The sequence below is a fragment of the Vulpes lagopus genome, chromosome X (assembly GCF_018345385.1).
Source record: "Vulpes lagopus strain Blue_001 chromosome X, ASM1834538v1, whole genome shotgun sequence".
NCBI classification, from domain to species: Eukaryota; Metazoa; Chordata; class Mammalia; order Carnivora; family Canidae; genus Vulpes; species Vulpes lagopus.
Window position 1 is genome coordinate 122,020,472 of NC_054848.1, and position 22,701 is coordinate 122,043,172.

The 22,701-nt window shown below is 51.6% G+C and overlaps 2 protein-coding genes across 4 annotated transcripts in view; both read right to left on the reverse strand.

Annotated features, from left to right (window-relative positions):
• Nucleotides 1–8,623: 8,623 nt before the first annotated feature.
• On the reverse strand, nt 8,624–9,654 carry SMIM9 (small integral membrane protein 9). Its single transcript, XM_041740526.1, has 2 exons — nt 9,154–9,654; nt 8,624–8,757 (listed from the first exon to the last, which is right to left on the reverse strand). The coding sequence occupies exons 1-2, from the start codon at nt 9,275–9,277 to the stop codon at nt 8,624–8,626; spliced, it is 258 nt and encodes an 85-aa protein (XP_041596460.1). The 5' UTR covers nt 9,278–9,654.
• A 5,236-nt stretch (nt 9,655–14,890) lies between these two features.
• The window catches only part of F8 (coagulation factor VIII), a 149,042-nt gene continuing 141,231 nt past the window's right edge, over nt 14,891–22,701 (reverse strand). For all 3 annotated transcript variants that reach the window (XM_041740695.1, XM_041740696.1, XM_041740694.1), the window contains one exon: nt 14,891–15,159. In XM_041740695.1, coding sequence (XP_041596629.1) covers nt 15,004–15,159 — 156 coding nt within the window. In that variant the 3' untranslated portion in view covers nt 14,891–15,003. The remainder of the gene's footprint in view (nt 15,160–22,701) is intronic.

The window sequence follows — 22,701 nt, forward strand, 5'->3', positions numbered from 1 at the left end:
AATTGGACCCCACGTCACATCACATAAAACTCAGTTGGAGTAGCTTAAGGACTTAAAATTGAAAGGCCGAAAGCGCAAGACTTTTAGAAGAGCAAACAGGACGCTGCCTTTATGACCCCGACGTCCAAAAGGACTCCTTAGAAGAAAGTGATTGTGAAATTGGACCCGTTTAGAGTAAGTACGTCCCCTCTTAAAAACGTGTCCTATCGGGACACCTGGGTGGCACAGCGGTTTGGCGCCTGCCTTTGGCCCAGGGTGCGATCCTGGGGACCTGGGATTGAATCCCACATCGGGCTCCTGGTGCATGGAGCCTGCTTCTCCCTCTGCCTGTGTCTCTGCCTCTCTCTCTCTGTGACTATCATAAATAAATAAAAAAAATCAAAAACAACAACAACAACAACAACAACAACAACAACAACAAAAACGCGTCCTATCAAGGGTGAAAATGAAATCCTCCACCTGGGAGAAGGTATTTTCCGCATCCTCGGCCTTCCAACAGATGGCAAACAATATATCAAGGGTTGCTACAGACCTAAACCGAGCACAGAAGACACCGACGACGGAGGTTTTCTGTTTTTGTTTTGTTTTGTTTTGTTTTTTTTTAAGATTTTATTCATGATTGAGAGAGAGAGGCAGAGACCCAGGCAGAGGGAGAAGCAGGCCCCACGCAGGGAGCCGGACGCTGGACGTGATCCCGGAACCCTGCGGTCACGCCCTGGGCCGGAGGCCTTGGTAAACCGCTGAGCGCACCCCCCCCCCCCCCCGGGTGTCCCCGACGGAGGTTTTTTAAAGTTCCAACAGCAGCGGCAGCAAGGCAGGTGAGGAGCCAGGGAGCCAGGACAGGGGAGGCACGACGCGCTTGTTCAGTGTGCCCTCCTGTCCCCGCGGCCCGGTGCAGCCCGTGCTCGGGTCCGCTCTGTGGGTCTTACCTGCGGCGGCGCCGGGACCCCGTGGCCAGGTAGCAGGTGCCCAGCTGCCTGCAGCTCCCCGGCTCCGTGAAGCCCTCCATCCCCCGCGCTCAGGCCACACTCCTGGGGGCCTCCGTGTCCCCCCACCCGGCCAGCTTTGGCTCCCACCCTGGCAGCCCCTCTCCGGACCCGCACATTGTGACACCCACCCCCCCACGCCCCTGCTCCCCGATATTCTCGGCCTGGCGGCTGCGATGACCCCATGAACACAGCTGTCGCTCTCAGGCCCTGCCCTGCCCCAGGTGGTCTGGGGGGCCCTTGTCACCCCCAGGAGGAGCGCTGGTGCCTCTGTGGCCCCCAGGGGCCTGCTCCGCCCGCAGTCACTATGGCCTCTTGGCTGCCTTCGAACCCCCCCACGGGGCTGCCCCCCCCAACAGTGATCCGGCTCCTCCCGCAGCTCGGTGCTCCCTAGCCGGTGAGTGGGTGTGTGTGACCCGGCCCAGCCCTGGGCAGCTGCCGCAGGGCTCTCCAGAGGGCCCGGGGCGCAGGGCCGCCCTCAGACCAGCCGAGGCGAAGAGCCAAGGGGTCACCCGAAGCCTGGGAGCAGCACTGCGTTTAGAACAGCATCACCCTCAATGGGCACAGACACCCGAGAGGAGCCCCCCGTGGGGGAGCGCTGAGCGTGCCCGCAGTCCCGCACACCTGTGCACCCACGTAGAGACATATGGGCCCTGACGTGTCCCGCAGTGGGCAAAACGTCAGGCCACGAAATGCCACGTGCGGCGTGGGAGAAGAGAAGGTGTCCACGCGAGCACATCTGTGTGCCTGCATGCACGCCGCCACTCCTCGGGGTGTTGGGGACTCCCTGAAGAAGTATCCCAGCGTCAAATTGGGGAGATGCTGTGTATTGTAGCCTCTTGTGGAGATCCATGGTGGCCTTTTACAAAATTCATTTTATGCATTTATTTGAGAGAGAGAGAGAGAGAGAGAGAGCACGAGCAGTGGGGAGGGGCAGAGCGAGAGGGAGAAGCTGGCTCCCCGCTGAGCACAGAGCCCCATGTAGGGCTTGATCCCAGGACTCCGAGATTGGGCCACATCTGCCCAGGTCATGATCTCAGGGTCCTGGGACCGAGCCCCGTGTTGTACTCACTGCTCAGAGGGGAGCCTGCTCCTCCCTCCCCCTCTGCTCCTCTCTCACTCTCTCAAATACATAGATAGATAGAAAAATTAATAAATACATAAATACATTTTTATGTATTAGGTCACTTGGAAGTCCTGGAGCAAAGAAACGTGTAAATCCATTTAATCCAGCGTCTATCAAACATAATTGACCACTGAGCCCTGTTGTCTCATGACATCTATTAAAACAGAACTTTCAGGGATCCCTGGGTGGTGCAGCGGTTTGGCGCCTGCCTTTGGCCCAGGGCGCGATCCTAGAGACCCAAGATCGAATCCCACGTCGGGCTCCCGGTGCATGGAGCCTGCTTCTCCTTCTGCCTATGTCTCTGCCTCTCTCTCTCTCTCTCTGTGACTATCATAATTAAATTAAAAAAAAAAAAAAAAGGAGGTAGGTGCTAGTTTGAGAAGAGGCCCCCTGGTGGCCCACTTGTGCTCAAAATATGGATAAGAGCATCTGGCTTTAGAAACAAGACAAAAATGTGGATAATAAACAGGAAAGGTATGCAGACTGGTATTATAGTGATCATTTAAAAACAAAAAACAAAAAACAGAACTTTCATTACACAGAAAAGACCTGGGGAAAAACTGGTCATACAAACACAGGAAATAGGGGATCCCCAGGTGGCTCAGGGATTTAGTGCTCCCTTCGGCCCAGGGTGTGATCCCAGGGTCCCGGGATCGAGTCCCACATCGGGCTCCCTGCATGGGGCCTGCTTCTGCCTCTGCCTGTGTCTCTGCCTCTCTCTCTGTGTCTCTCACAAATAAATAAATAAAAATTAAAAAAAAAAGGAGATACAGCAAGATGTTCAGAGCGTGTCTGTGCACTAGGATCACAGGTACATTTCTTCTTTCGGTGTTTTGTGAGAATTGTCGTGTAATGAGTACGTGTCACTATTATAATCAAAACAGCATATTACCATTGTCAAATCACATGTTTTAAAGGCGAAACGAAAGGCAAACAGACTTTAAGATGGAAGATAATTTAATTTTGATTGATACGTAGTTCCTCGTTGGAAGCGACAGCACATTCTGCGCAACGGAATCTCGTAGCGCTTCGCTAGACTGGTTCACCTACGGCGAAACTGGGAAAAGAAGACAAATCGATGAGCTACGTTTTTGTTTTGTTTTGTTTTGATGAACTAAGTTTAAGTTACGACACCGGGACCTGGTCCGCACAGTTACCGTGCGGTCACGTTACCTTTTCCGACAGATGATTTTAGACAACGTCTCCCCTTAACATGAACCCCGTGATTTCATTCAGACAAAATGCTTCGATGAGACAGTAAGACTATGAGTGTGTCTTAGCGTCGCATAGATGGGATGGGAGGTCGATGTACAAGTACGGTCACGTAGCTTTTCTTCTGTTTTGATTGATCGATTAAAATTTTTTTTTATTTTCAGCAATCTGTACACCCATGTGGAGCTCAAACTCATGACCCCAAGATCACCCACTCCATGGACTGAGCCACCCAGGCGTTCCTCTTCCTTGCAAAGTATTTTTACGGGCACCCGGGTGGCTCAGTCGGTTAAATGTCTGACTCTTGGTTTCGACTCAGGTCATGATCTCATGGGTCAAGGGATCGAAGCCCACTTCGGGCTCGGCATCCAGCGGGGAGTCTGCTTGAAGATTCTCTCTCTTCTTCTCTGTCTGTCCCTTCCCACTTGTGCTCTCTCTCTCAAATTAGTAAACAAATCTTTAAAAAAATAAAATTTTTGTTAAAGAACTTATTAACCAAACAATACAATTTCTTCTGGAAATATTGGGTAGTGTAATTAGTTGAAAATCAACATGAAAATCAATAACAACAACAATAGAAATAATGATTCCAACTGCGCATTTACCACCACGAGGAGATAGCCAATGTCTATTACTTTGGTAAGAGCCCTAAGAGATTTTTGCCTTGTACATCTACTTTTTTTTTAGATTGTCATTTTATTCATTTATTCATTCATTCATTTATTTATTTATTTTAATTTTTTTATTTAAAAAATTTTTTTAAGACAGAGATTTTTTTATTTTATTTTTTTTAACTTTTTTAATTTATTTATGATAGTCACAGAGAGAGAGAGAGAGAGAGGCAGAGACACAGGCAGAGGGAGAAGCAGGCTCCATGCACCGGGAGCCCGACGTGGGATTCGATCCTGGGTCTCCAGGATCGCACCCTGGGCCAAAGGCAGGCGCCAAACTGCTGTGCCACCCAGGGATCCCTTAAAAATTTTTTTTACCAATAAAAATAAATTTATTATTAAAAAAGAAAGGAATGCAAAAAGAAAAAAAAGAAATGAATACAGTTTCAGTCTTACATCACTATATTTTTGTCTCTTTGCTATAGTTTCCCATACCATATCCTAACTCACTTAATGTCATTATGTAGTTTGGTAAGTTTGATGGAAATATTATTATAGATGTTAAAGTAATTATCAATAATGTCAAATTATCAAGTAAGTAGGCTCCATGCTTGTGTGGAGTCCAACATCAAACTTGAACTCATGACCCAGAGATCAAGACCCAAACTGACACCAACAGTCTGATACTTAGCTGACTGAGGCACCCAGGTGCCCCTAGTTTCTTTTCCTTTTTTTTTTTTTTAAGATTTTATTTATTTATTCATGAGAGACACACACACACACACAGAGAGAGAGAGAGAGAGAGAGAGAGGCAGAGACCCAGGCAGAGGGAGAAGCAGGCTCCATGCAGGGAGCCCAACGTGGGACTCGACCCCAATTCTCCAGGATTATGTCCTGGGCCGAAGGTGGTGCCAAACCGCTGCGCCACCCGGGCTGCCCGGCCTCTAGTTTCTAATAACAAACTAGGTTAAATTGTATATCCTCTATTATAATCGGCTTTTCCCCACTCAATAATATTTCAGGAATACAATTCCATATAACGATCCTCTACAACAACGTTTGGTGACTATATAGTGCTCATTGTACGAGCCTTTGGTGCTTTCTTTAACCAGCCGATGGACATTTAAGTTGTGTCTGTTTTTTCACTATTATAAACCATAGTAAAAATTCCTTACACATGTTTCTTCACATACTTGACAGCGCCAGTCGGTGTCCCTGATTGCTACCAGGCACTGAGCCACTACTTGAAGGCCTCGTAACAGCTGCAGCTAGTGCTGTACAGGTGAGTACAGAGGTCCCGAAGCACAGAGAAACTGTTCAATCCTTACAGTGAGATGTATTTTTTATTTTCATTTATTTTTCATTAATTTATATATCTATATCTTTAAAGATTTTTTCTTTCTTTATTCATGGGAAACACAGAGAGGCGGAGACCTATGCAGAGGGAGAAGCAAGCTCCCTGCCGGTAGCCCGATGCGGGACTCGAACCCAGGACCCTGGGGTCACGACATGAGCCGAAGGCAGACGCTCAACCACTGAGCCAGGGAGGTGTCCCATGAAATGAAATTTTTAAAAACCAGTATTACTGGGGCACCTGGCTGGCTCAGTCAGTGGAGTGTGCGGCTCCTGGTTTTGGGGTTGTGAGTTCAAGCCCAACGTTGGGGGTAGACATTCCTTCAAAATAAAATGTCAAAAAAAATCTGTATTATCGAGACTCTACCGTGTTCTTAGTACCAAGCACCAATTTTTCCTGGGTCTTCATGTGCCCTTTATGGACATAGACTCAAATATACCTTTATTTTTGTAATATCTAAAAAACAATCATACATTGAAGTGGTTTTTTTTTTTTTTTCCCTTGTTGTATTATTTTGGTCGCCTCCCACAAAGAAGTTAATAATGTGCCACCGGTATCTATCAGTTTTCCTTCTAATCTTTCTTTCCTTAAATTTTTTTTTGCTCAAGGGTCAATTGTAATGTGAACATTTATTTATTTATTTATTTATTTATTTTTGCCATTTATTTATTTATGTAACACTTGTCTTCGTTGAAGTCGGATTCCCACCGTACAGTGTAACACCCAGCGCGCATCCCATCAGGCGCCCTCCTCGGTGACTTTCACTCTAGTATTTTTAATAACCGGATAAGGTGTTTAAGTAGATGAGCTCAGCTGTAGTAGACGAGCGTTTACACCCGGTCTTGCCCAGCTCCCGTCAGTTTTTCATCAATGTCGTCTTTTGTGTTGCCGTGTCTTGCCTCCGCTCTTGCCCGCCGTCCTCACTGCGGCCAGCTCGCCTGCCCCGGGGGGGCTTACTGGTTTTGCTCCCCAGGGTGAGCCATCTACTCCAGAGAGGGAAGGGCACCTCTGGCACGTCGCCTGCCCTCTGCACAGAAGTCCTTCCGAGCGTGTGTGTTTAACCGATACTTCGGCTGCTTCTGATGCAGCGGGCCTGGTGGCCATCGTCCCAGTGGCGGGGACTTCAGGACTCGGGATCACCGATCCCTGGACTGGAGCGTTGGCTTCCCGAGCAGGGAGACGCGGCCTTTCCCCGGGCTTGGGAAGACCGAACATGTTGCCAGGCTCGCAGGCTGCCTGACGTCCACCTGGGGCCTGTGTCACCTTTCTGGCCCTACGGAAGGGGGCCGCCCCATAGGGGACATGGAGAAATGCCACCCAGGGTGCCCCTCGGGGACAGGCTCACGGTGTTGGCCACACGCAGCCTGGATAAAGGCTCAGCCGCTTCCTGGGTGCCTGGGGGGCTCAGACGGTTTAGCTTCGGACTCTCGACTGAGACTTGATGGTGATCTGGGGGTCCTGGGATCGAGCCCCAGGTTGGCTCCACGCGGGGTGTGGAGCCTGCTTAGGATTCTCTCTCCCTGCCCCCCGCACCCCACTCTCATGTGCTCTTCCCCCCTCCAAAAAAACCCAGACTTTGCCACTGGGGCTAACGGGAGAGGAGGCTGGTGGGGTCGGCCAGGCTGTGTTGGGCCTGCGCGCCTGGTGTCCCCGACACCCCGAACCCGCGTCCCTCCCGCCAGGCCCATGATCCGAACGCGGGTTCAAGGCTCCAACAGCGGCCACGCACGTAGGTTTCTTGGGCAAGAAGCTTCGCTGCAGAACTCGGCTGACGTCTGTTGGCTGCACGGAGGTGCGTGTCACTGAGCAGGGCCCGGGTGGCTCCCGAGATCGCTGGAGATCATCGGTGGCCCACGGGGGCCACAAGCCCCCCTGCCCTCTGCACCCCCGGGCCCAGCCGACGGTGTCCCGCTGTCCCGGCTCCGACTCACCAGCCGCCGGAGAGACAGCTGAGTGGGCCTGGGGACACGCTGCTCCCATCACCCGACCCCTCGGTCCGCCGTGTCCCGTGGGCCTTCCCTGCCAGCCCAGAGAGGAGCCCAGCAGCCTTGGGCCTCGACCTTGGGATTGGCGCCACTCGGAAACCTGATTACACGGTGTCCACGAGCACTCCCTGACCCCAAGGGAAAGATAACGAGGAGGAAACGAAGTCCGTGGAAAAGCAAACAGTCATAAACCTGCTTATCCGCGGCCGCCGCTGCAATGGGCGCTGCCCGCAAGCCACACGCACCGCCTTGACCTTTGCCTTCACCTTTGCCTTCACCGCAAACGGACCCGCGGGGGGGGGGGGCACTGGGGGTGCAGTTCCCCCGCCTGTCGGGCCCCTCTCCTCCCTCCTCCCTGCCTCCTCCCCCTCCTCCCTCTCCCGCTCCCCCTCCTCCCTGTCCGTCTTTCCTCCTCCATCTCCCCCTCTTCCATCTCCCCTCTTCCTTCTCCCTCCCCCTCCCTCCCCCTCCTACTCCCTCTCCCTCTCCTCCCTCTTCCCTCTCCCTCCTACTCCATCTCCCCCCTCCTCCCTCTCCCCTCCCCCCTCCTCCGTCTCCTCCTACCTCCCTGTCCTCCCTCCTCCTTCTAGCCTCCTCCCCCTCCTCCCTCTCCCCCTCCTCCTTCTCTCCCTCCTTCTTCCTGCCTCTTTCCCGTCCTCCCTCCTCCATCTCTCACTCCTCCCTCTCTCTCCTCTGGGTTCCCTGTCCTCCCTCCTTCCTGCCTCCTCCCCCTCCTCCTTCTTCCCCTCCTCCCTCTCCTCCCTCCTCCCTGCCCCCTCCTCCCTCCTCCTTCCTGCTTCCTCCCCCTCCCTGCCCCTCTCCTCCCTCCTCCTTCCTGCCTCCTCCCCCTCCTTCCTCTTCCCTTCCTCTCTCTCCCCGCTCCCCCTCCCCCCGTCCCTCCTCCTCCCTGTCTCCCGACTCCCTCCTCCCTCTTCCTGTTCTCCCTCCTCCCTCCTCCTCCCTGTTCCCCTACTCCCTCCCTCCCCCTTCCTCCCTCCTTCCCCTTCCTTCCTCCCCCTCCTCCCTCCTCTGTCTCCCCCTCCTCCATTTTCCTTCTCTCTCCCTTCCCTCCTCCCCCCTCTCTTCCTTCCTCCCTGTCCTTCCTCCTCCTTCCTGCCTCTTCCCTCTCCTCCCTGTCCTCCCTCCTCTTTCCTGCCTCCTCCCCCCTCCTCCCTCCCTCCTCCTTCCTGTCCTCCATCCTCCCTGTCCCCCCTCCTCCCTCTCTCCCTCCCCCCCTCCCCCTCCTCCCTCTCCATCTTCTCCTTCTTCCCGTCCTCACTCCTCTCCCTCGTCCTCCCTCTCCCCCTCCTCCCTGCTCCGCCTCCTCCCCCTCCTCCCCCTCCCACAGCTTACGTGAGGCAGCAGAGGAGCCCCACTAGGACGATGGCGAAAAGGAAGGCGAATACAGCGGCCGTGGGGACGGAGCTCTTGATGCGGTCCCACACGTAGTCCTGGAAGCTGCTCAGCCAGGACCTGTGGTTGTCTGCCGGGAAAGCCACCGTGTCATCGGATGGGGCAGTGCCAGGTGAGCCCCGCTGCGGCCCCGACCCCGGGCCCGGGGGTGCCCGTGTCCCCGGCTCCGCAGCCCACCAGCCGCACCCCCATCCGCGGCCAGGGCACCGCCTGGACCGCCTGGGCCGCGGCGGGGGCCTCCGAGACCGGTGTCCCCAGGAGCGGCCTCGGTTCCGGCCCGTGCGCTGCCTCCCGGGCTCCCGGCCTTGGCTGCGCAGGCCCGGCCGTCCCGCTGCCGCTGCTGCTCTGTTCTCCTTAGGGCTGTTTCCTTCTTTCTTTGCGGGAGGGTGGGAGATGGGGGGGGCCTCCAGCTGACCCGATCCGCGCTGACCGGGCCCTAAGCCTCCCGGGCGGCCCGTGCACCTACCCCGCGGGGGTGGCAGCGCCTGGGCCTCGTCCTGGACACCGAAGGCGGGTGCCGCGCCGTCGGGCAGGAGGCAGCTGGCAGAGCACAGCACGACGGCGGCCGTCAGCAGCTGCGGGGCCTCCATGCCCGGCCTCCAACGCCCCGGCAGCTCGGGCTGCAGAGGACACAGGGCAGGCCTCGGGGCGACTGGACAGAGCGAGGACACCTCGGCGGAGCGACACCGTGAGCCCCGAGCGCGTCCCCTCCCCCAAGGCCCCACGAGGCTCCCCCCACCCCCGGCCTCCCTACCCAAGGCTGCAGCTCACAGCTCTTGTTCTCCCCCAAACCTGGGCTGTCACCCTCCATTCTCCTTTTATACTCCCTGCCTCATCCATCCCAGAAGTCACAGTGCTCTCTGCCCCACCGGGCCTCCCCGCGCACCCCCGCAGCCTGGTGTCCCGGCCTCCTCCGGGCTTTGCTCTAAGGCACAGAAGAGCCCCCTTGCGCCCCTGCCCCCCTGCCCTACCCTCTCCTCCCGGTCGCCCCACCTCAGCCCGATTTCCGCTTACCAAGCCTGTGTTCCCGGCTGGAGTCTTTGGCTCCCCGACCCCTCCTGCAAATATTCCCCCGACTCTTTAGCTCACCCACTTTAAGTGCTCAAATGTCACCTTCTGGGACCCTGGATTCAGATTGTACCCGCCTCCCCACTAACTTCCTCATCAGCTGACCTGCTCCGTCTTCCCGCACACACTTCATCAGGATGGACTTTGGGATTTCTGTTCCGTGTTTATTTGATCCTATGTGTTTTCCTGGTGAAGGTGTCAGCAGTGCGAGGCAGGGGCTTTGTCCGGGGCTCACTGCTGCTCGCTACCTAGCCCTGCACTGTTTTTGGGTGAATGAGTGGCTGGCGGATTGTCTGTGGCCTGAGCCAGCAGTCTCCCGTCCCTGGGCCCAGCACGGGGGTTTTGAACAAGGACGGGACATCCTGGGTAGCTCCTGGGAAGGCTTTTCTCCATCTTGACAGAAGACGTGGTGCCATCCCGTCCCGTGTGCTGCCTCAAGCACTGTTTAAGGGCTTAAGGGCGATGGCCACGAGGCAATGGCTAAGACAATGACACCTCCGAGGCACCAAGCCAACACCTGCAGCCCTCCTGCGGGCTGCTCGGCATGTGAACACAGAACCCCGACTTGGGCCATTCAAGCTTGGCCTTTCTAGTACCACGACATCTATGATGAAGCCAGTCAGGTAGTGTTGAGAGGGCTTAAAGTGACCCAAGTGGCAGGGCAGGCCACTCACCTGACTCAGCGACAGCGTCCAAAGGAGCCAGAGAAGTAGGCTTGTCTTCAGAGTGCAGCAGTCCACAGAAGTAGCTCAGAGGCCTCGCCTAACGTCTCTGAGGTTCCGAACAGAACTCCCCCACTGATTATGACGTCATCCATGAACCCCAACCCCCGGTCTCCATCGGACAGCTGCACACAGAGGCACCTTCTGCCTCTTACCCACAGTTGTGCTTCCCCGCAGGCCCGAACCACTCTAAGATGTGTGATGTGCCACAGGGTGTGTCCCCTCCCTTAGAGTAGCATCCACATGGCACTTGGATAAATGGTGAAGGTAGCACTTCATATTTGTGGGGGGGGGGGAGATGGTTTAATATGATGATGCACTGAAGGAAAACCCTACACATAAATTAAATAAATAAATTCTAGATGGATCAGGGACTGAACAAACATAAAACCGTGTACATATTGGAATAAAATCTGGGTGGATGCATTTATCATCTTGGTGTGGAAAAAAGTGACTCTAAGCATGTCATCTAAGCCAAAGCCATACTTGAAAGTACTGATAATAAACTCACGGCATAAAAAGTGTGAAGTTTTGGGGCCCTGGGTGGCTCAGCCTGTTAAGCATCTGCCTTGGGCTCAGGTCATGATCCTGAGTCCTGGGATGGAGCCCTGCATGGGCCCCCCTGCTCAGCAGGGAGCCTGCTTCTCCCTCTTCCTCTGCCACCCACTCCCTCTGCTTGCATTCTCTCACCTTCTCTCCCTTTCAGATAAAGTACTAAAAATCTTTTAAAAACCCCCAAAGCTTTCATAAAGCAAAATACTGTAAAGAATATGTGACTAATGACAAATTTGGCAACACATTTCATAACATATATGACAAATAATAGGTTAAGATCCTTAAGACACAAAGAACTCCTACTCATTGATTTTTTTTAAAGATCTATTTATTTATTTTAGAGAGAGACAGAGAGAGAGAGTGAGCATGTGGGTCAGTGCAGGGAGGGGCAAGGGGAGAGAGCCCTCAAGTGGACTCCCTGCCAGGCACAGAGCCCGACCTGGGGAGCCCAAAGTGGGCCCTGAGAGCATGACCTGGGCTGAAACCAAGAGTTGGATGCTCCACCAGCCGAGCACCCAGGCGCCCCATCCCATAAGTTAATTTTTAAGAAAAGATGGTCACGTCCACAGAGGAACCAGCGTGAATGATGCCTTAGAGTTGGGTCAGAAAGCAAAGGGCAAATTATGATCTATGCTATGGAACAGCATGGAATCCAGCGATGAAAATGAGCCAGCAGGAAATGTCTGCAGTCGGTGGGGGGGGGGGGGCCGGCATGGAGCTGTCATGCCTAGTGCTCCCCGGTGTCGTCAGGTCCTTACCCGAGACAGTCACCACGGGGTATCCACAGGCTCACCTTTGGTAGGCAGTGCCCGATGGTCTTCCAAAAGAGTCAAAACAGTCATACCACAACAGCATACACCCGCTCCACACCCACCCGTCAGTTGTGCATGCTACAAACATTTTCTCCCAGCCTGTCCGTGAACAGAAGATCTGAAGCTATGCAAGGTCTGGGGATGCTGTTGAGGACACCTGCCATGACCCTCCTAGTAGTTCTATTGTTCGCCGTTCATAGAGCTTTAATTCACTTGAGACTAATTTTATTTTTGTACAGTGTGAGGAAGGAGTCGCATTTCATTTTTTTAAAAATGGCTTTCTCTCTTTAAAGCATATTTATTTATTTGGTTTAAGTAGACGCTACTCCCAGTGCAGGGCTTGAACTCACAGCCCCGAGATCAAGAGTCACGCGCTCTACTGCTGAGCCAGCCAGGTGCCCCAAATTTCAATTTTTTACAAGGATTTCTGGTTGGCCCAGTACTCCTGTCCTGGGGGGCTCTTTTGTCATCAATCAAGTGTCCATATATAATGTGGGTCTATCTCTGGATTCTAATACGTCCCACTAGTCTATCGATCTGTCCTTGTGTCAGTACCACATTGTCTTCATTACTGTTGCTTTGAAATACATGTGGCCTGGCTAGCTCAGTGGGCAGAGCCTGTGACTCTTGATTTCGGGTTGTGAGTTCAAGCCCCATGCTGGGTGTAGAGATTACGTCAAAATGAATTTAAAAATCTTCAAAGATGAAATAAGATAAATGCTGCTATCTGATATTTTGGCTATTCTAGGCCTTTTACATTTCCACATGCTGGATTCCACAGTGAGAACACGCTGGACTTCACACTGAGATTGTGCTGAATCTACAGCTGTGTCTGTGAAGAACATCTTTGTAACATTGAGTCTTCTGGTCTCAACTACTTAGGTCTTTTGAGATATCTCTCAATGAAACTCTATAAGTGGTTTCCGTTTTGGTTAGCAATATGGTGACACTGTACCCGCAAGTTTCTAGGAGCGCTCTGCCAGTCATCAGCCTGTGAGTAGGTAGTCAGAGGGTTAGAAATCCTCACGGTCATTTTACAAACAATAAAGTTGAGTCTGAATCTGCATTTTGTCATTGTGAAGCTGGATTTTTTTGTGTGTGTGAAGCTGGATTTTTATATAGTCTGTTCTATAGCATTGAAAGACAGACTCATTTTAATATGTATCTTCCAAAGATTGTTGACTTGTGACCTTGAGATTGTGTCTTTCTTTTTTTAAGATTTTATTTATTTATTCATGAGAGACACAGAGAGACAGAGAGAGAGGCAGAGACGCAGGCAGAGGGAGAAGCAGACCCGGCACAGGGAGCCCCGACATGGGACTCGATCCCGGGACTCAAAGGTCACGCCCTGGTTCAAAGGCAGGTGCCAAACCGCTGAGCCACCCAGGCACCCCAAGATTGTCTGATAAAATGTTTGTGATAGAAAATTATATTTGTTCACTGAAAGTACTTTTGTCATAGGAGAGTGAATTTGCTTCCCGATCTTCTGATCATTAACTTGCTGTGATGTCGGTGATTGCCGCTAACGGAGCGGCCTTCTAGAACCGCGCGGGTTTTCTGGCGTTAGCAATAGTGTGTGCGTGCTCCTCGCCCAGGTTTACCCAGTAGACAATGCACATCCTCATTCTTCTACATTCGCCCTGGAATTTCCCACTGGCCCCAGGCTGTGTTTTGCTCTGGTCTCTCTTTAATTCCGCTTTGCACTAAGAGACTCTGATCTGAGGATTCTGATTTGTTTGATGATTATTATTGTACAATTTCATCCCAAAGAAATTTTTTCCTCTTGTTTTATTTGACCACATCCAATGTGATCTTCCTCTTGGCAACTTGCAATTTTTATCCTGGTTAGAGCACTTCGCATAGCTCAGCCTGTGGCATTCTGCAGTGCCCAGTGCAGTGTTGCTCACCCCAGGCACAAGAGCGTCGGCAGAGAGTTCTAGAACTTACTCAGCCTGCACCCCCCATTTCTTTTTCAGTCTCTCGCCTTCTATGAAGTCTTATCCTGGATCAAGTCTCCGTTTTAATTAAAAAAAATTTTTTTAACCTCTCATAAATTATCTCAGTTTCTACTCTGAGTTCAGTTTAGTCTGGTTCCTGACTCACTAATTTGGATTTCTAAAGTGTCCATCCTGCGATTCAGCTCATCTGTCTCGAAGATCGCTGTTCACATTTTTATTTCCAGTGTGAAACTACATCTGTTGAAGGCGGTTGTGCGTGTGTCAAGGTTTTATGTGAGCAGTCATGGAGGAAAGCAGCAGGAGGGCCCAAGGGCTGGATCCAAGAGCGTTTCAGAAATTGGTGTATCTGGCCCATAGAAAGGAATTCCAGAGCAGGGTCATTAAGAGGGAGCAGGGTGGCTGACCTTTTCCAGGAAGTAGAACCAGGTCGCCTCTGGGGTCCGCTTGCCTCCCGGGCTGCTCAGGAAAGCCAGTTAGCGACCTCTGTGCATCAGCCCTAACCCGGCGGCGGCGGAGTCCTAACCGTGTGCACCTGCCCCCGCGCTGCTCCGCGATCACCCGCCACAGCCGGGCTGCCTTCCCAGGAGGTCGCAGCAGCGCCAGCACGGTCACCACGAAGTGCTCTAGTTCGGGGGAAAAGCATCGATTTCCTCGCCTCTCGTGAGAGTGTAAGGCCTTGTCCTGTTGCACCAGGAAGCCCCGTGGACGCAGCCGTGGGTCGCACACTTCGGGACCTCCCGGCCTCGGCCCCCTCGGCCCCCGGTGGGCGTGGGGTCCCAGTGAGGCCTGCTACGGTCGTTGCCCTTCCTGAGCCCCAAAGAGGAGGACACGGACCTATGACCTTCCGCCCGCCGTGGACACGGTCACTGCACAGACCTCACTGTCGGCCGGAGGATGCCTTCCAGATGGGGTGCGGCCTCTCCTCAGGCCGTGGGAGGGAAGGGCGAATGTGGGAGCACTTGGGGGAGACGGGGCAGGGCCGGGGAGGCGGTGGGGGTGGGGGGCAGGGCTGGGGAGGCTGCGGGGACAGGGCTGGGAGGTGCAGGGACAGGGCGGGGAGGTGGGGGGACAGGGCGGAGAGGTGGGGGCACAGGGCGGGGAGGTGGGGGAAACAGGGCTGGGGAGGTGGGGGGGGTGAGGGCCGGGGAGGTGGCAGGGTCAGGCCGGGGAGGCAGGGGAGACAGGGCCGCAGAGGCGGGGGTCAGGCGGGCTGCTGGGTGTCACAGCCCAGGACCTCCAGCCTTAGGGCAATGTGGTGCGCCCAGCTCTGCGGGTGCAGGCGCACGTAGCGAGCCAGCAGCGGGGGTTCGAGAGCGTTCTGCACGGGTGTGGAAGAGTCCCGGTTTCCCTGGAAGACCTGAAAGGAGACCCCCAGCGCCGTGAGCTGCCGACCCGCAGGGCCCACGGCCCCCCGACCCCCCTCCCCGCGCCCTACGCTTCCAGCAGCTTCCAGGAGCCCTGCCTCGACCCAGCTCCACGCTAGGCTGGAGCCCTCAGGCGCTCGCCAACGTGTCCCATGTCCCGGCCAGTGAGGGTTTAGTCCCCGCGGCCCCGCACAGTGAGGCCAGGCACTGCCGAACGTCACGGGCCTCGGGAAGCTGGGACAGTAATGCCATGGGCGCCGACACCCGCCGCCTACAGTCACCGCGTGTCACACACCGAGATGCCCACGTCGCCCAAATACTTCATCATGTCGAAACCACAATAAGGCCGTTCACTGATGACATGATACTCTGCATAGAAAACCCAAAAGCCTCCACCCCAAGATTGCTAGAACCCATGCAGCAATCTGGCAGTGTGGCGGGATACAAAATCAATGCCCAGAAATCAGTGGCATTTCTATACACTAACAATGAGACTGAAGAAAGAGAAATTAAGGAGTCAATCCCATTTACAATTGCACCCAAAAGCATGAGATACCTAGGAATAAACCTAACCAAAGAGGTAAAGGATCTATACCCTAAAAACTATAGAACACTTCTGAAAGAAATGGTGGAAGACACAAAGAGATGGAAAAATATTCCATGCTCATGGATTGGCAGAATTAATACTGTGAAAATGTCAATGTTACCCAGGGCAATTTACACGTTTAATGCAATCCCTATCAAAATACCATGGACTTTCTGCAGAGGGTTGGAGCAAATCATCTTAAGATTTGTGTGGAATCAGAAAAGACCCCGAATAGCCAGGAGAATTTTAAAAAAGAAAACCATACCCGGGGGCATCACAATGCCAGATTTCAGGTTGTACTACAAAGCTGTGGTCATCACGACAGTGTGGTACTGGCACAAAAACAGACACAGAGATCAATGGAACAGAGTAGAGAACCCAGAAGTGGACCCTCAACTTTATGGTCAACTAATATTCGATAAAGAAGGAAAGACTATCCACTGGAAGAAAGACAGTCTCTTCCATAAATGGTGCTGGGAACATTGGACATCCACATGCAGAAGAAGGAAACTAGACCACTCTCTTGCACCAGACACAAAGATAAGCTCAAAATGGATGAAAGATCTAAATGTGAGACAAGAGTCCATCAAAATCCTAGAGGAGAACACAGGCAACACCCTTTTTGAACTTGGCCACAGAAACTTCTTTTCTTTTCTTTTCTTTCTTTTTTTTTTTAGAGTTTTTTTTAAATTTTTATTTATTTATGATAGTCACACACACAGACAGAGAGAGAGAGAGAGAGAGAAGCAGAGACATAGGCAGAGGGAGAAGCAGGCTTCATGCACCGGGAGCCCGATGTGGGATTTGATCCCGGGTCTCCAGGATTGTGCCCTGGGCCAAAGGCAGGCGCCAAACTGCTGCGCCACCCAGGGATCCCTCCACAGAAACTTCTTGGAAGATACATCCATGAAGGCAAAAGAAACAAAAGCAAAAATGAACTATTGGGACTTCATCAAGAAAAGAAGCTTTTGCACAGCAAAGGATACAGTCAACAAAACTCAAAGACAACCTACAGAATGGGAGAGGATATTTGCAAATGACGTACCAGATAAAGGGCTAGTTTCCAAGATCTATAAAGAACTTATTAAACTCAACCCCAAAGAAACAAACAATCCAATCATGAAATGGGCAAAAGACATGAACAGAAATCTCACAGAGGAAGACATGGCCATGGCCAACATGCACATGAGAAAATGCTCCGCATCACTGGCCATCAGGGAAATACAAATCAAAACCACCATGAGATCCCACCTCACACCAGTGAGAATGGGGAACATTAACAAGGCCGGAAACCACACATGTTGGAGAGGATGTGGAGAAAGGGGAACCCTCCTGCACTGTTGGTGGGAATGTGACCTGCTGCAGCCACTCTGGAAAACTGTGTGGAGGTTCCTCAAAGAGTTAAAAATAGACCTGCCCTACGACCCAGCAATTGCCCTGCTGGGGATTTACCCCAAAGATACAGATGCAGTGAAACCCCGGGACACCTGCACCCCGATGTTTCTAGCAGCAATGTCCACAGTAGCCAAACTGTGGAAGGAGCCTCGGTGTCCATGGACAGATGAAGGGATAAAGAAGATGTGGTCTGTGTATACAATGGGATATTCCTCAGCCATTAGAAATGACAAATACCCACCATTTGCTTCGACGTGGATGGACCTGGAGGGTATGATGCTGAGTGAAGTAAGTCAATCGGAGAAGGACAAACAGTGTATGTTCTCATTCATTTGGGGAATATAAAAAATAGTGAAAGGGAATAAAGGGGAAAGGAGAGAAAATGAGTGGGAAATATCAGAGAGGGAGACAGAACAGGAGAGACTCCTGACCCTGGGAAACGAACTAAGGGTGGTGGAAGGGGAGGTGGGCGGGGGGTGGGGGTGACTGAGTGACAGGCACTGAGGGGGGCACTTGACGGGATGAGCACTGGGTGTTATTCTATATGTTGGCAAATTGAACACCAATTAAAAATAAATTCATAAAAAATAAAAATAAAAAAAATAAAATGAGTGTCTTGTAGACAGCAAAAAAAAAAAAAAAAAAAAAAAAGGGCGTTCATAGGCACAGAGTGCCATCGTCACGCCCACCAAACGTGAGATTGCCGTAACAGGACCTGATAATTAAGAATGTCCAGTTGTCAGTAGGATGTCGCTTGAGCAATTTCTCCAATCGAGGATCTACTAAAAATCACTCGCTGCCTCTACTTATCATATGTCTTTAAATCACCTCTGATCTAGAACAGACTCCCAGTCTCTGGGCGCTTTGGGTCCTTCGCGACATTGACATTTCTAAAACTCTAGGACCGCTGTGTCCTAGAACGTCCCACATTGTAAACTTGTGTGACTGTTTTCTCATTATGAGATTTTGGTTGAACATTTTTTTAAGATTTATTTATTTATCTGAGAGAGAGAGAGAGAGAGAGAGAGAGAGCGCACAAGCAGGAGGGCCACAGGGAGGGAATCTCCAGCAGACTCCGCAATGACGCGGACCCACGTGGGGCTGTCACAACCCGGACACCACGGCCGAGCTGATACCTGCAGTCGGACGCTGAACCCACCCCGACTGTGCGCGCCCTCTCCCTCTGTCAGTCTCTGTCAAAGAAATAAATAAAATCTTTAAAGCTTCTGTTTGCACTCACATTCCACTGGTCAGAATGCGTGCGATTGCCAAGCCCAAAGTCCATGGGGTTTTCAAGGAAGCGGGCGGTGACAAATCAGGAACAGGGACACCTTTGAACTCATCAGCCGTCTTGGTTGGTTGAGGAATTCTTTAGGATTCCTAGTTCCAGCCATAGACGATTCCCTGTGGGCTGGGAGAAGCCAGGCGGCTGGAGTATTGGGTTTATTAGGCCGGGCGCACCCTCTACTGTTGATGAAGTGAAGTGCGATTTCCTCTGTGGGACAGAAAGGGCTTTGCGTCCGGAGATGTCCTATTTGCTTTTATAGGACCCTCACCGGATTTCTACTCGTTGGTTGCTGCTCCTGTTCATCACCAAGCCAACGAGACGTGGATCGCCCCTCACCAGACACAGCATCATCCCCAGTCTTGCGGACTTTCGAGCCCTTTGCTTTCGGTTCCAGACGCCAGTGCTCTGATCCACAGGTCTCAGGTCTTAGGATTTCTTCACTCAGGGCGGGAATTCCTCTTTTCAGAAATGATTTTGTTTGTTTCCTCCCACTGACCTCGTCTCTTCTCTCCATGCTTTCTCCTAGACTCTCCAGAGTGAGCTCTGCAGCTAGCTCACCGGGATTGGCAGGTTTATTTTCTACCTACTCGTCAATAGGAACTTAGAGTATTCTTTGTATCCCAGGAACTCTGTAGGGGAGTTAGGGCTGGTTCGATGCAATAAAGATACATATTCATATCATCAGTGAAGACAGACTACTTCTTTCCCACTTACATGCCTTTTATTTCTTTTCTTTTATTATTATTATTATTATTATTATTATTATTATTTTATTTCTTTTTCTTGCCTAACTTCTCTGATTCCGGTAAAATGCAGAATGGAAGTGGCAAACGTGGCTGTCCTCGTTGGTTCTGTGAAGGGTCCTAAAAGGAAAGCTCCTCTGGAGGGGAGCCGGGAGGCCCGCCGGCTGAGCCCGCACCCCTTGCCGCTTGTCCTCAGGCCAATCCAACCGGAAGACCTGGAGGCCTGCTCCACTCCGTTACCCCCAGAGCAGGAGGAAGGAAGGCTCACCCCTCCTCGCCCCGGCCCCGCAGCAGCCCGGCCAATGAGAGACCGTCACAACTCAGCCCACGACAAACCACTACACTTCCAACTTCCAGATCATTCCAATGGGCTTTTTGTTGATAGCAGCCTGTCCGGCCTCCCCCCTTTCCTGTACAAAAGGGCGTGCCTCGCTTTTGTTCTGCAGACGCCTGTGGTTCCACCCTCGCTTGCATCTTCCCCCTCGGAATTCTCTGCTGGTCGAAAATAAATCCATATTTTGCAGGTACAGTCACTGGTGATTTTATTTTTAAAGCTAACGTTTTGCCATTTCTCCACCGTATTTTCCCTTTCGGTCTGGGATTCCGATCACGTATGGCCTTCTGTGTCTCGTCTCCCGTGCGCCCTCCTCGGTAACTTCTTGAGCTGGATCTTCCCATTGACCAAATTCTCTTTGGCTGAGTCTAATCTGCTGTTAGGTCTTTCTTTCAATTTCAAGCTTCAACAATGAGGTTTTTCATTTCTAAAAGTACTTGTGTTTTCCTAAAACCGCCTAACAGTCTTGGAGAGTTAGTCATTTAAGTTGTCGTAGTTCATCAATATCTGATGTTATTCAGATACTGAATCTTTCTTGATGTTTCTGCTCACTTGGTTTTTAAAAATTTAATTTGACTAATTAAAAAATTGTTTTAAAGATTTTTATTCATTTATTCATGAGAGAGAGAAGGGCAGAGACACAGGCAGAGGGAGAAGCAGGCTCTATGCAGGGAGCCCGACGTGGGACTTGATCCCGGGTTAGGCGGCGCTAAACTGCTGAGCCACCCGGGCTGCCCAACTATTTTTTTTAAAGAAGGATCCACACCCAGGGCACCTGGGGGGGGGCGGGGTGCTCAGTCAGTGAAGCGTCTGCCTTCAGCTCAGGTCATGATCCTGATCCTGCAGTCTTGGGATTGAGCCAGGCGTCGGGCTCCCTGCTCAGTGGACAGTCTGCTTCTCCCTCTGCCCCCCTAGCAGTCGTGCTCGCTTTCTTGCGCTCTGTATCTCAAATAAATAAATACAATCTTAACAAATAAACTCAGCTCAACACCCAGTGTGGGGCTCGAACTCACGACTCTGATACCGACTCATATGCTCTACTGACTGAGCCAGCCAGGCGCCCCTCTGCTCACTTGAAGTCAGGTCGGCCTGTTGTCTTGCATGTTTGCTGATATGTATGATCTTATCATTTTAGCATGTGGGAATCTCGGAGACCTAAACTGGGAGTGCTTCCTTCCGAGTGGACTTGAACATGGTTCTTCCAGATGCCAGGAGGTGCTACTCACCTGCAACTACTTTGGCTCCCTTCTGGGGTTCATCACCTAGTGCATTCAGTTCTCCTCGCGTTTTGCTCAAAGCTTAGTCTCCTACTAACAACACTAATACAAGCATTTTCCTTTAGGAAAGGTCATCCATGTTACTTTTTCTCCCATTTTACCTGTCTTTGCTCTGATTTCAGCTCATTATCTTCACATTGAGGTTCATGGGGTGAGCTTTCGGTGGTGAGGAGGCTGGAGCGCCTCCTTTCCCCATCGAGTGCAGCAATGCATTAAGAAGCAGGTGCTCGGGCAGCCCGGGGGGCGCAGCGTTTTAGCACCGCCTTCCGCCTCGGGTGTGATCCTGGAGACCCGGGATCGGGTCCCACGTCGGGCTCCCTGCGTGGAGCCTGCTTTTCCCTCTGCCTGTGTCTCTGTCTCTCTCTCTCTCTCCTCTCTGTGTATTCTCATGAATAAATAAATAAAATCTTTTTTTAAAAAAATAAATAAAATCTTTTTTTTAAAAAGAAGCAGGTGCTCTAGGTGAGATAGCCTTTTTATCTTGATAATATTTACCTAACACGTAATTTACCATTTTGACCATCTTTAAGTGTACGATTCCGTGGCATAAACTACATTCACACTGTTGAACAAGCATCACCACCATCCATCACCAGAATTCTTCATCTTGCCAAACTGAAACTCCACCTGTTGGACAAGAACTCTCCATCGTCCTCTCCTCCAACTCTTGAGCAACCTCCGTTCTTGCAGTCTCCGTGGACCCGCCCGTTCTAGGCACCTCACGGTAGTTGTTCATTGTGTGTCAACGTGACTAGGTCACGAGGTGCCCGCCTATGTGGTCAGACACTATCCTGGGAGTGTCTGCGAGGGTATTTTTGGACGAGATTAACATTCAAATGATAGAGTGAACAGAGCGGCTAGCCTTCCAATCAATCATTTGAAAGCCTGAGTAGAACAAAAAGGCTGACCCTCCTCTAAATAAGGCAGAATTTTTCCCGCCTGCCTGCCTTTGAACCTGGACATTGGCTTTTCCGGCTCTGGGGCTCAAACTGAAGTGCTGACCCTTCCTAAGTCTTTTTTAAAAAATTTTTTTAATTGGAGTTCAGTTTGCCAACATATAGCATACCACCCAGTGCTCATCCCATCAAGTGCCCCCCTCAGTGCCCACCACCCCCTTCCTAAGTCTTGAGCTGCTGGCCTTCATTGATGCCATCAGCTCTCCTGGTTCTCAGGCTTTTGGACTCAGACCAGAGCTATACCACTGGTACTCCTGGGTCTCCAGCGCACTGGCTCACCCTGCAGATCTTGGGACCTGTCAGCCTTCGTAATCATGAGCCAATTCCTCACAATAACCCCTTTATCCCCACACACATATGCACATGTGTGCATGCACATGCACGTTCTATCAGCTCTGTTTCTCTGGCGAAGCCTAATACACTCATATACATGGAATCATACAACGTTTGTCCTTTTATGTCTGGCCTATTTCATGTAACTCAGTGCATCTGAGGTTCGTCTATATGGTACCACGTCTCAGAGATAGACCCTTTTAACAATGGGAATGTCCTCTAGAACATACACTATCTATACTCTGTTCCACTCAACTGCCAGAAGCAGAAGTCTAGTCCAGCACTGGGGGATCCGGGAATTCTTCCTGGAGGAGATGATGTGTATCTGTGACTCAAAGAATGAGCCAAGTAAAAGGGGGCAGTGGGAGAGACCTAGAAAAGAAACAGTTCTAGGTAGAATAAACAGTATGTAGAAAAGCCTGGTAGTATGTAAAAAATAAATCAATCAAATCAAATCAAATGAAATAAAATAAATAAATAAAAATAAAAAACAGGGATCCCTGGGTGGCTCAGCGGTTTGGCGCCTGCCCTTGGTCCAGGGCACGGTCCTGGAGACCCGGGATCGAGTCCCGCGTCGGGCTCCCTGCATGGAGCCTGCTCCTCCCTCTGCCTGTGTCTCTGCC

Coding starts and splice junctions, on each gene's coding strand:
- SMIM9 (XM_041740526.1), bottom strand. CDS start 9,277: ATGGAGGCCCCGCAGCTGCTGACGGCCGCCGTCGTGCTGTGCTCTGCC. Junction 8,758..9,153: donor GGCGCTGCCACCCCCGCGGG/GTAGGTGCACGG, acceptor CTTTCCCGGCAG/ACAACCACAGGTCCTGGCTG.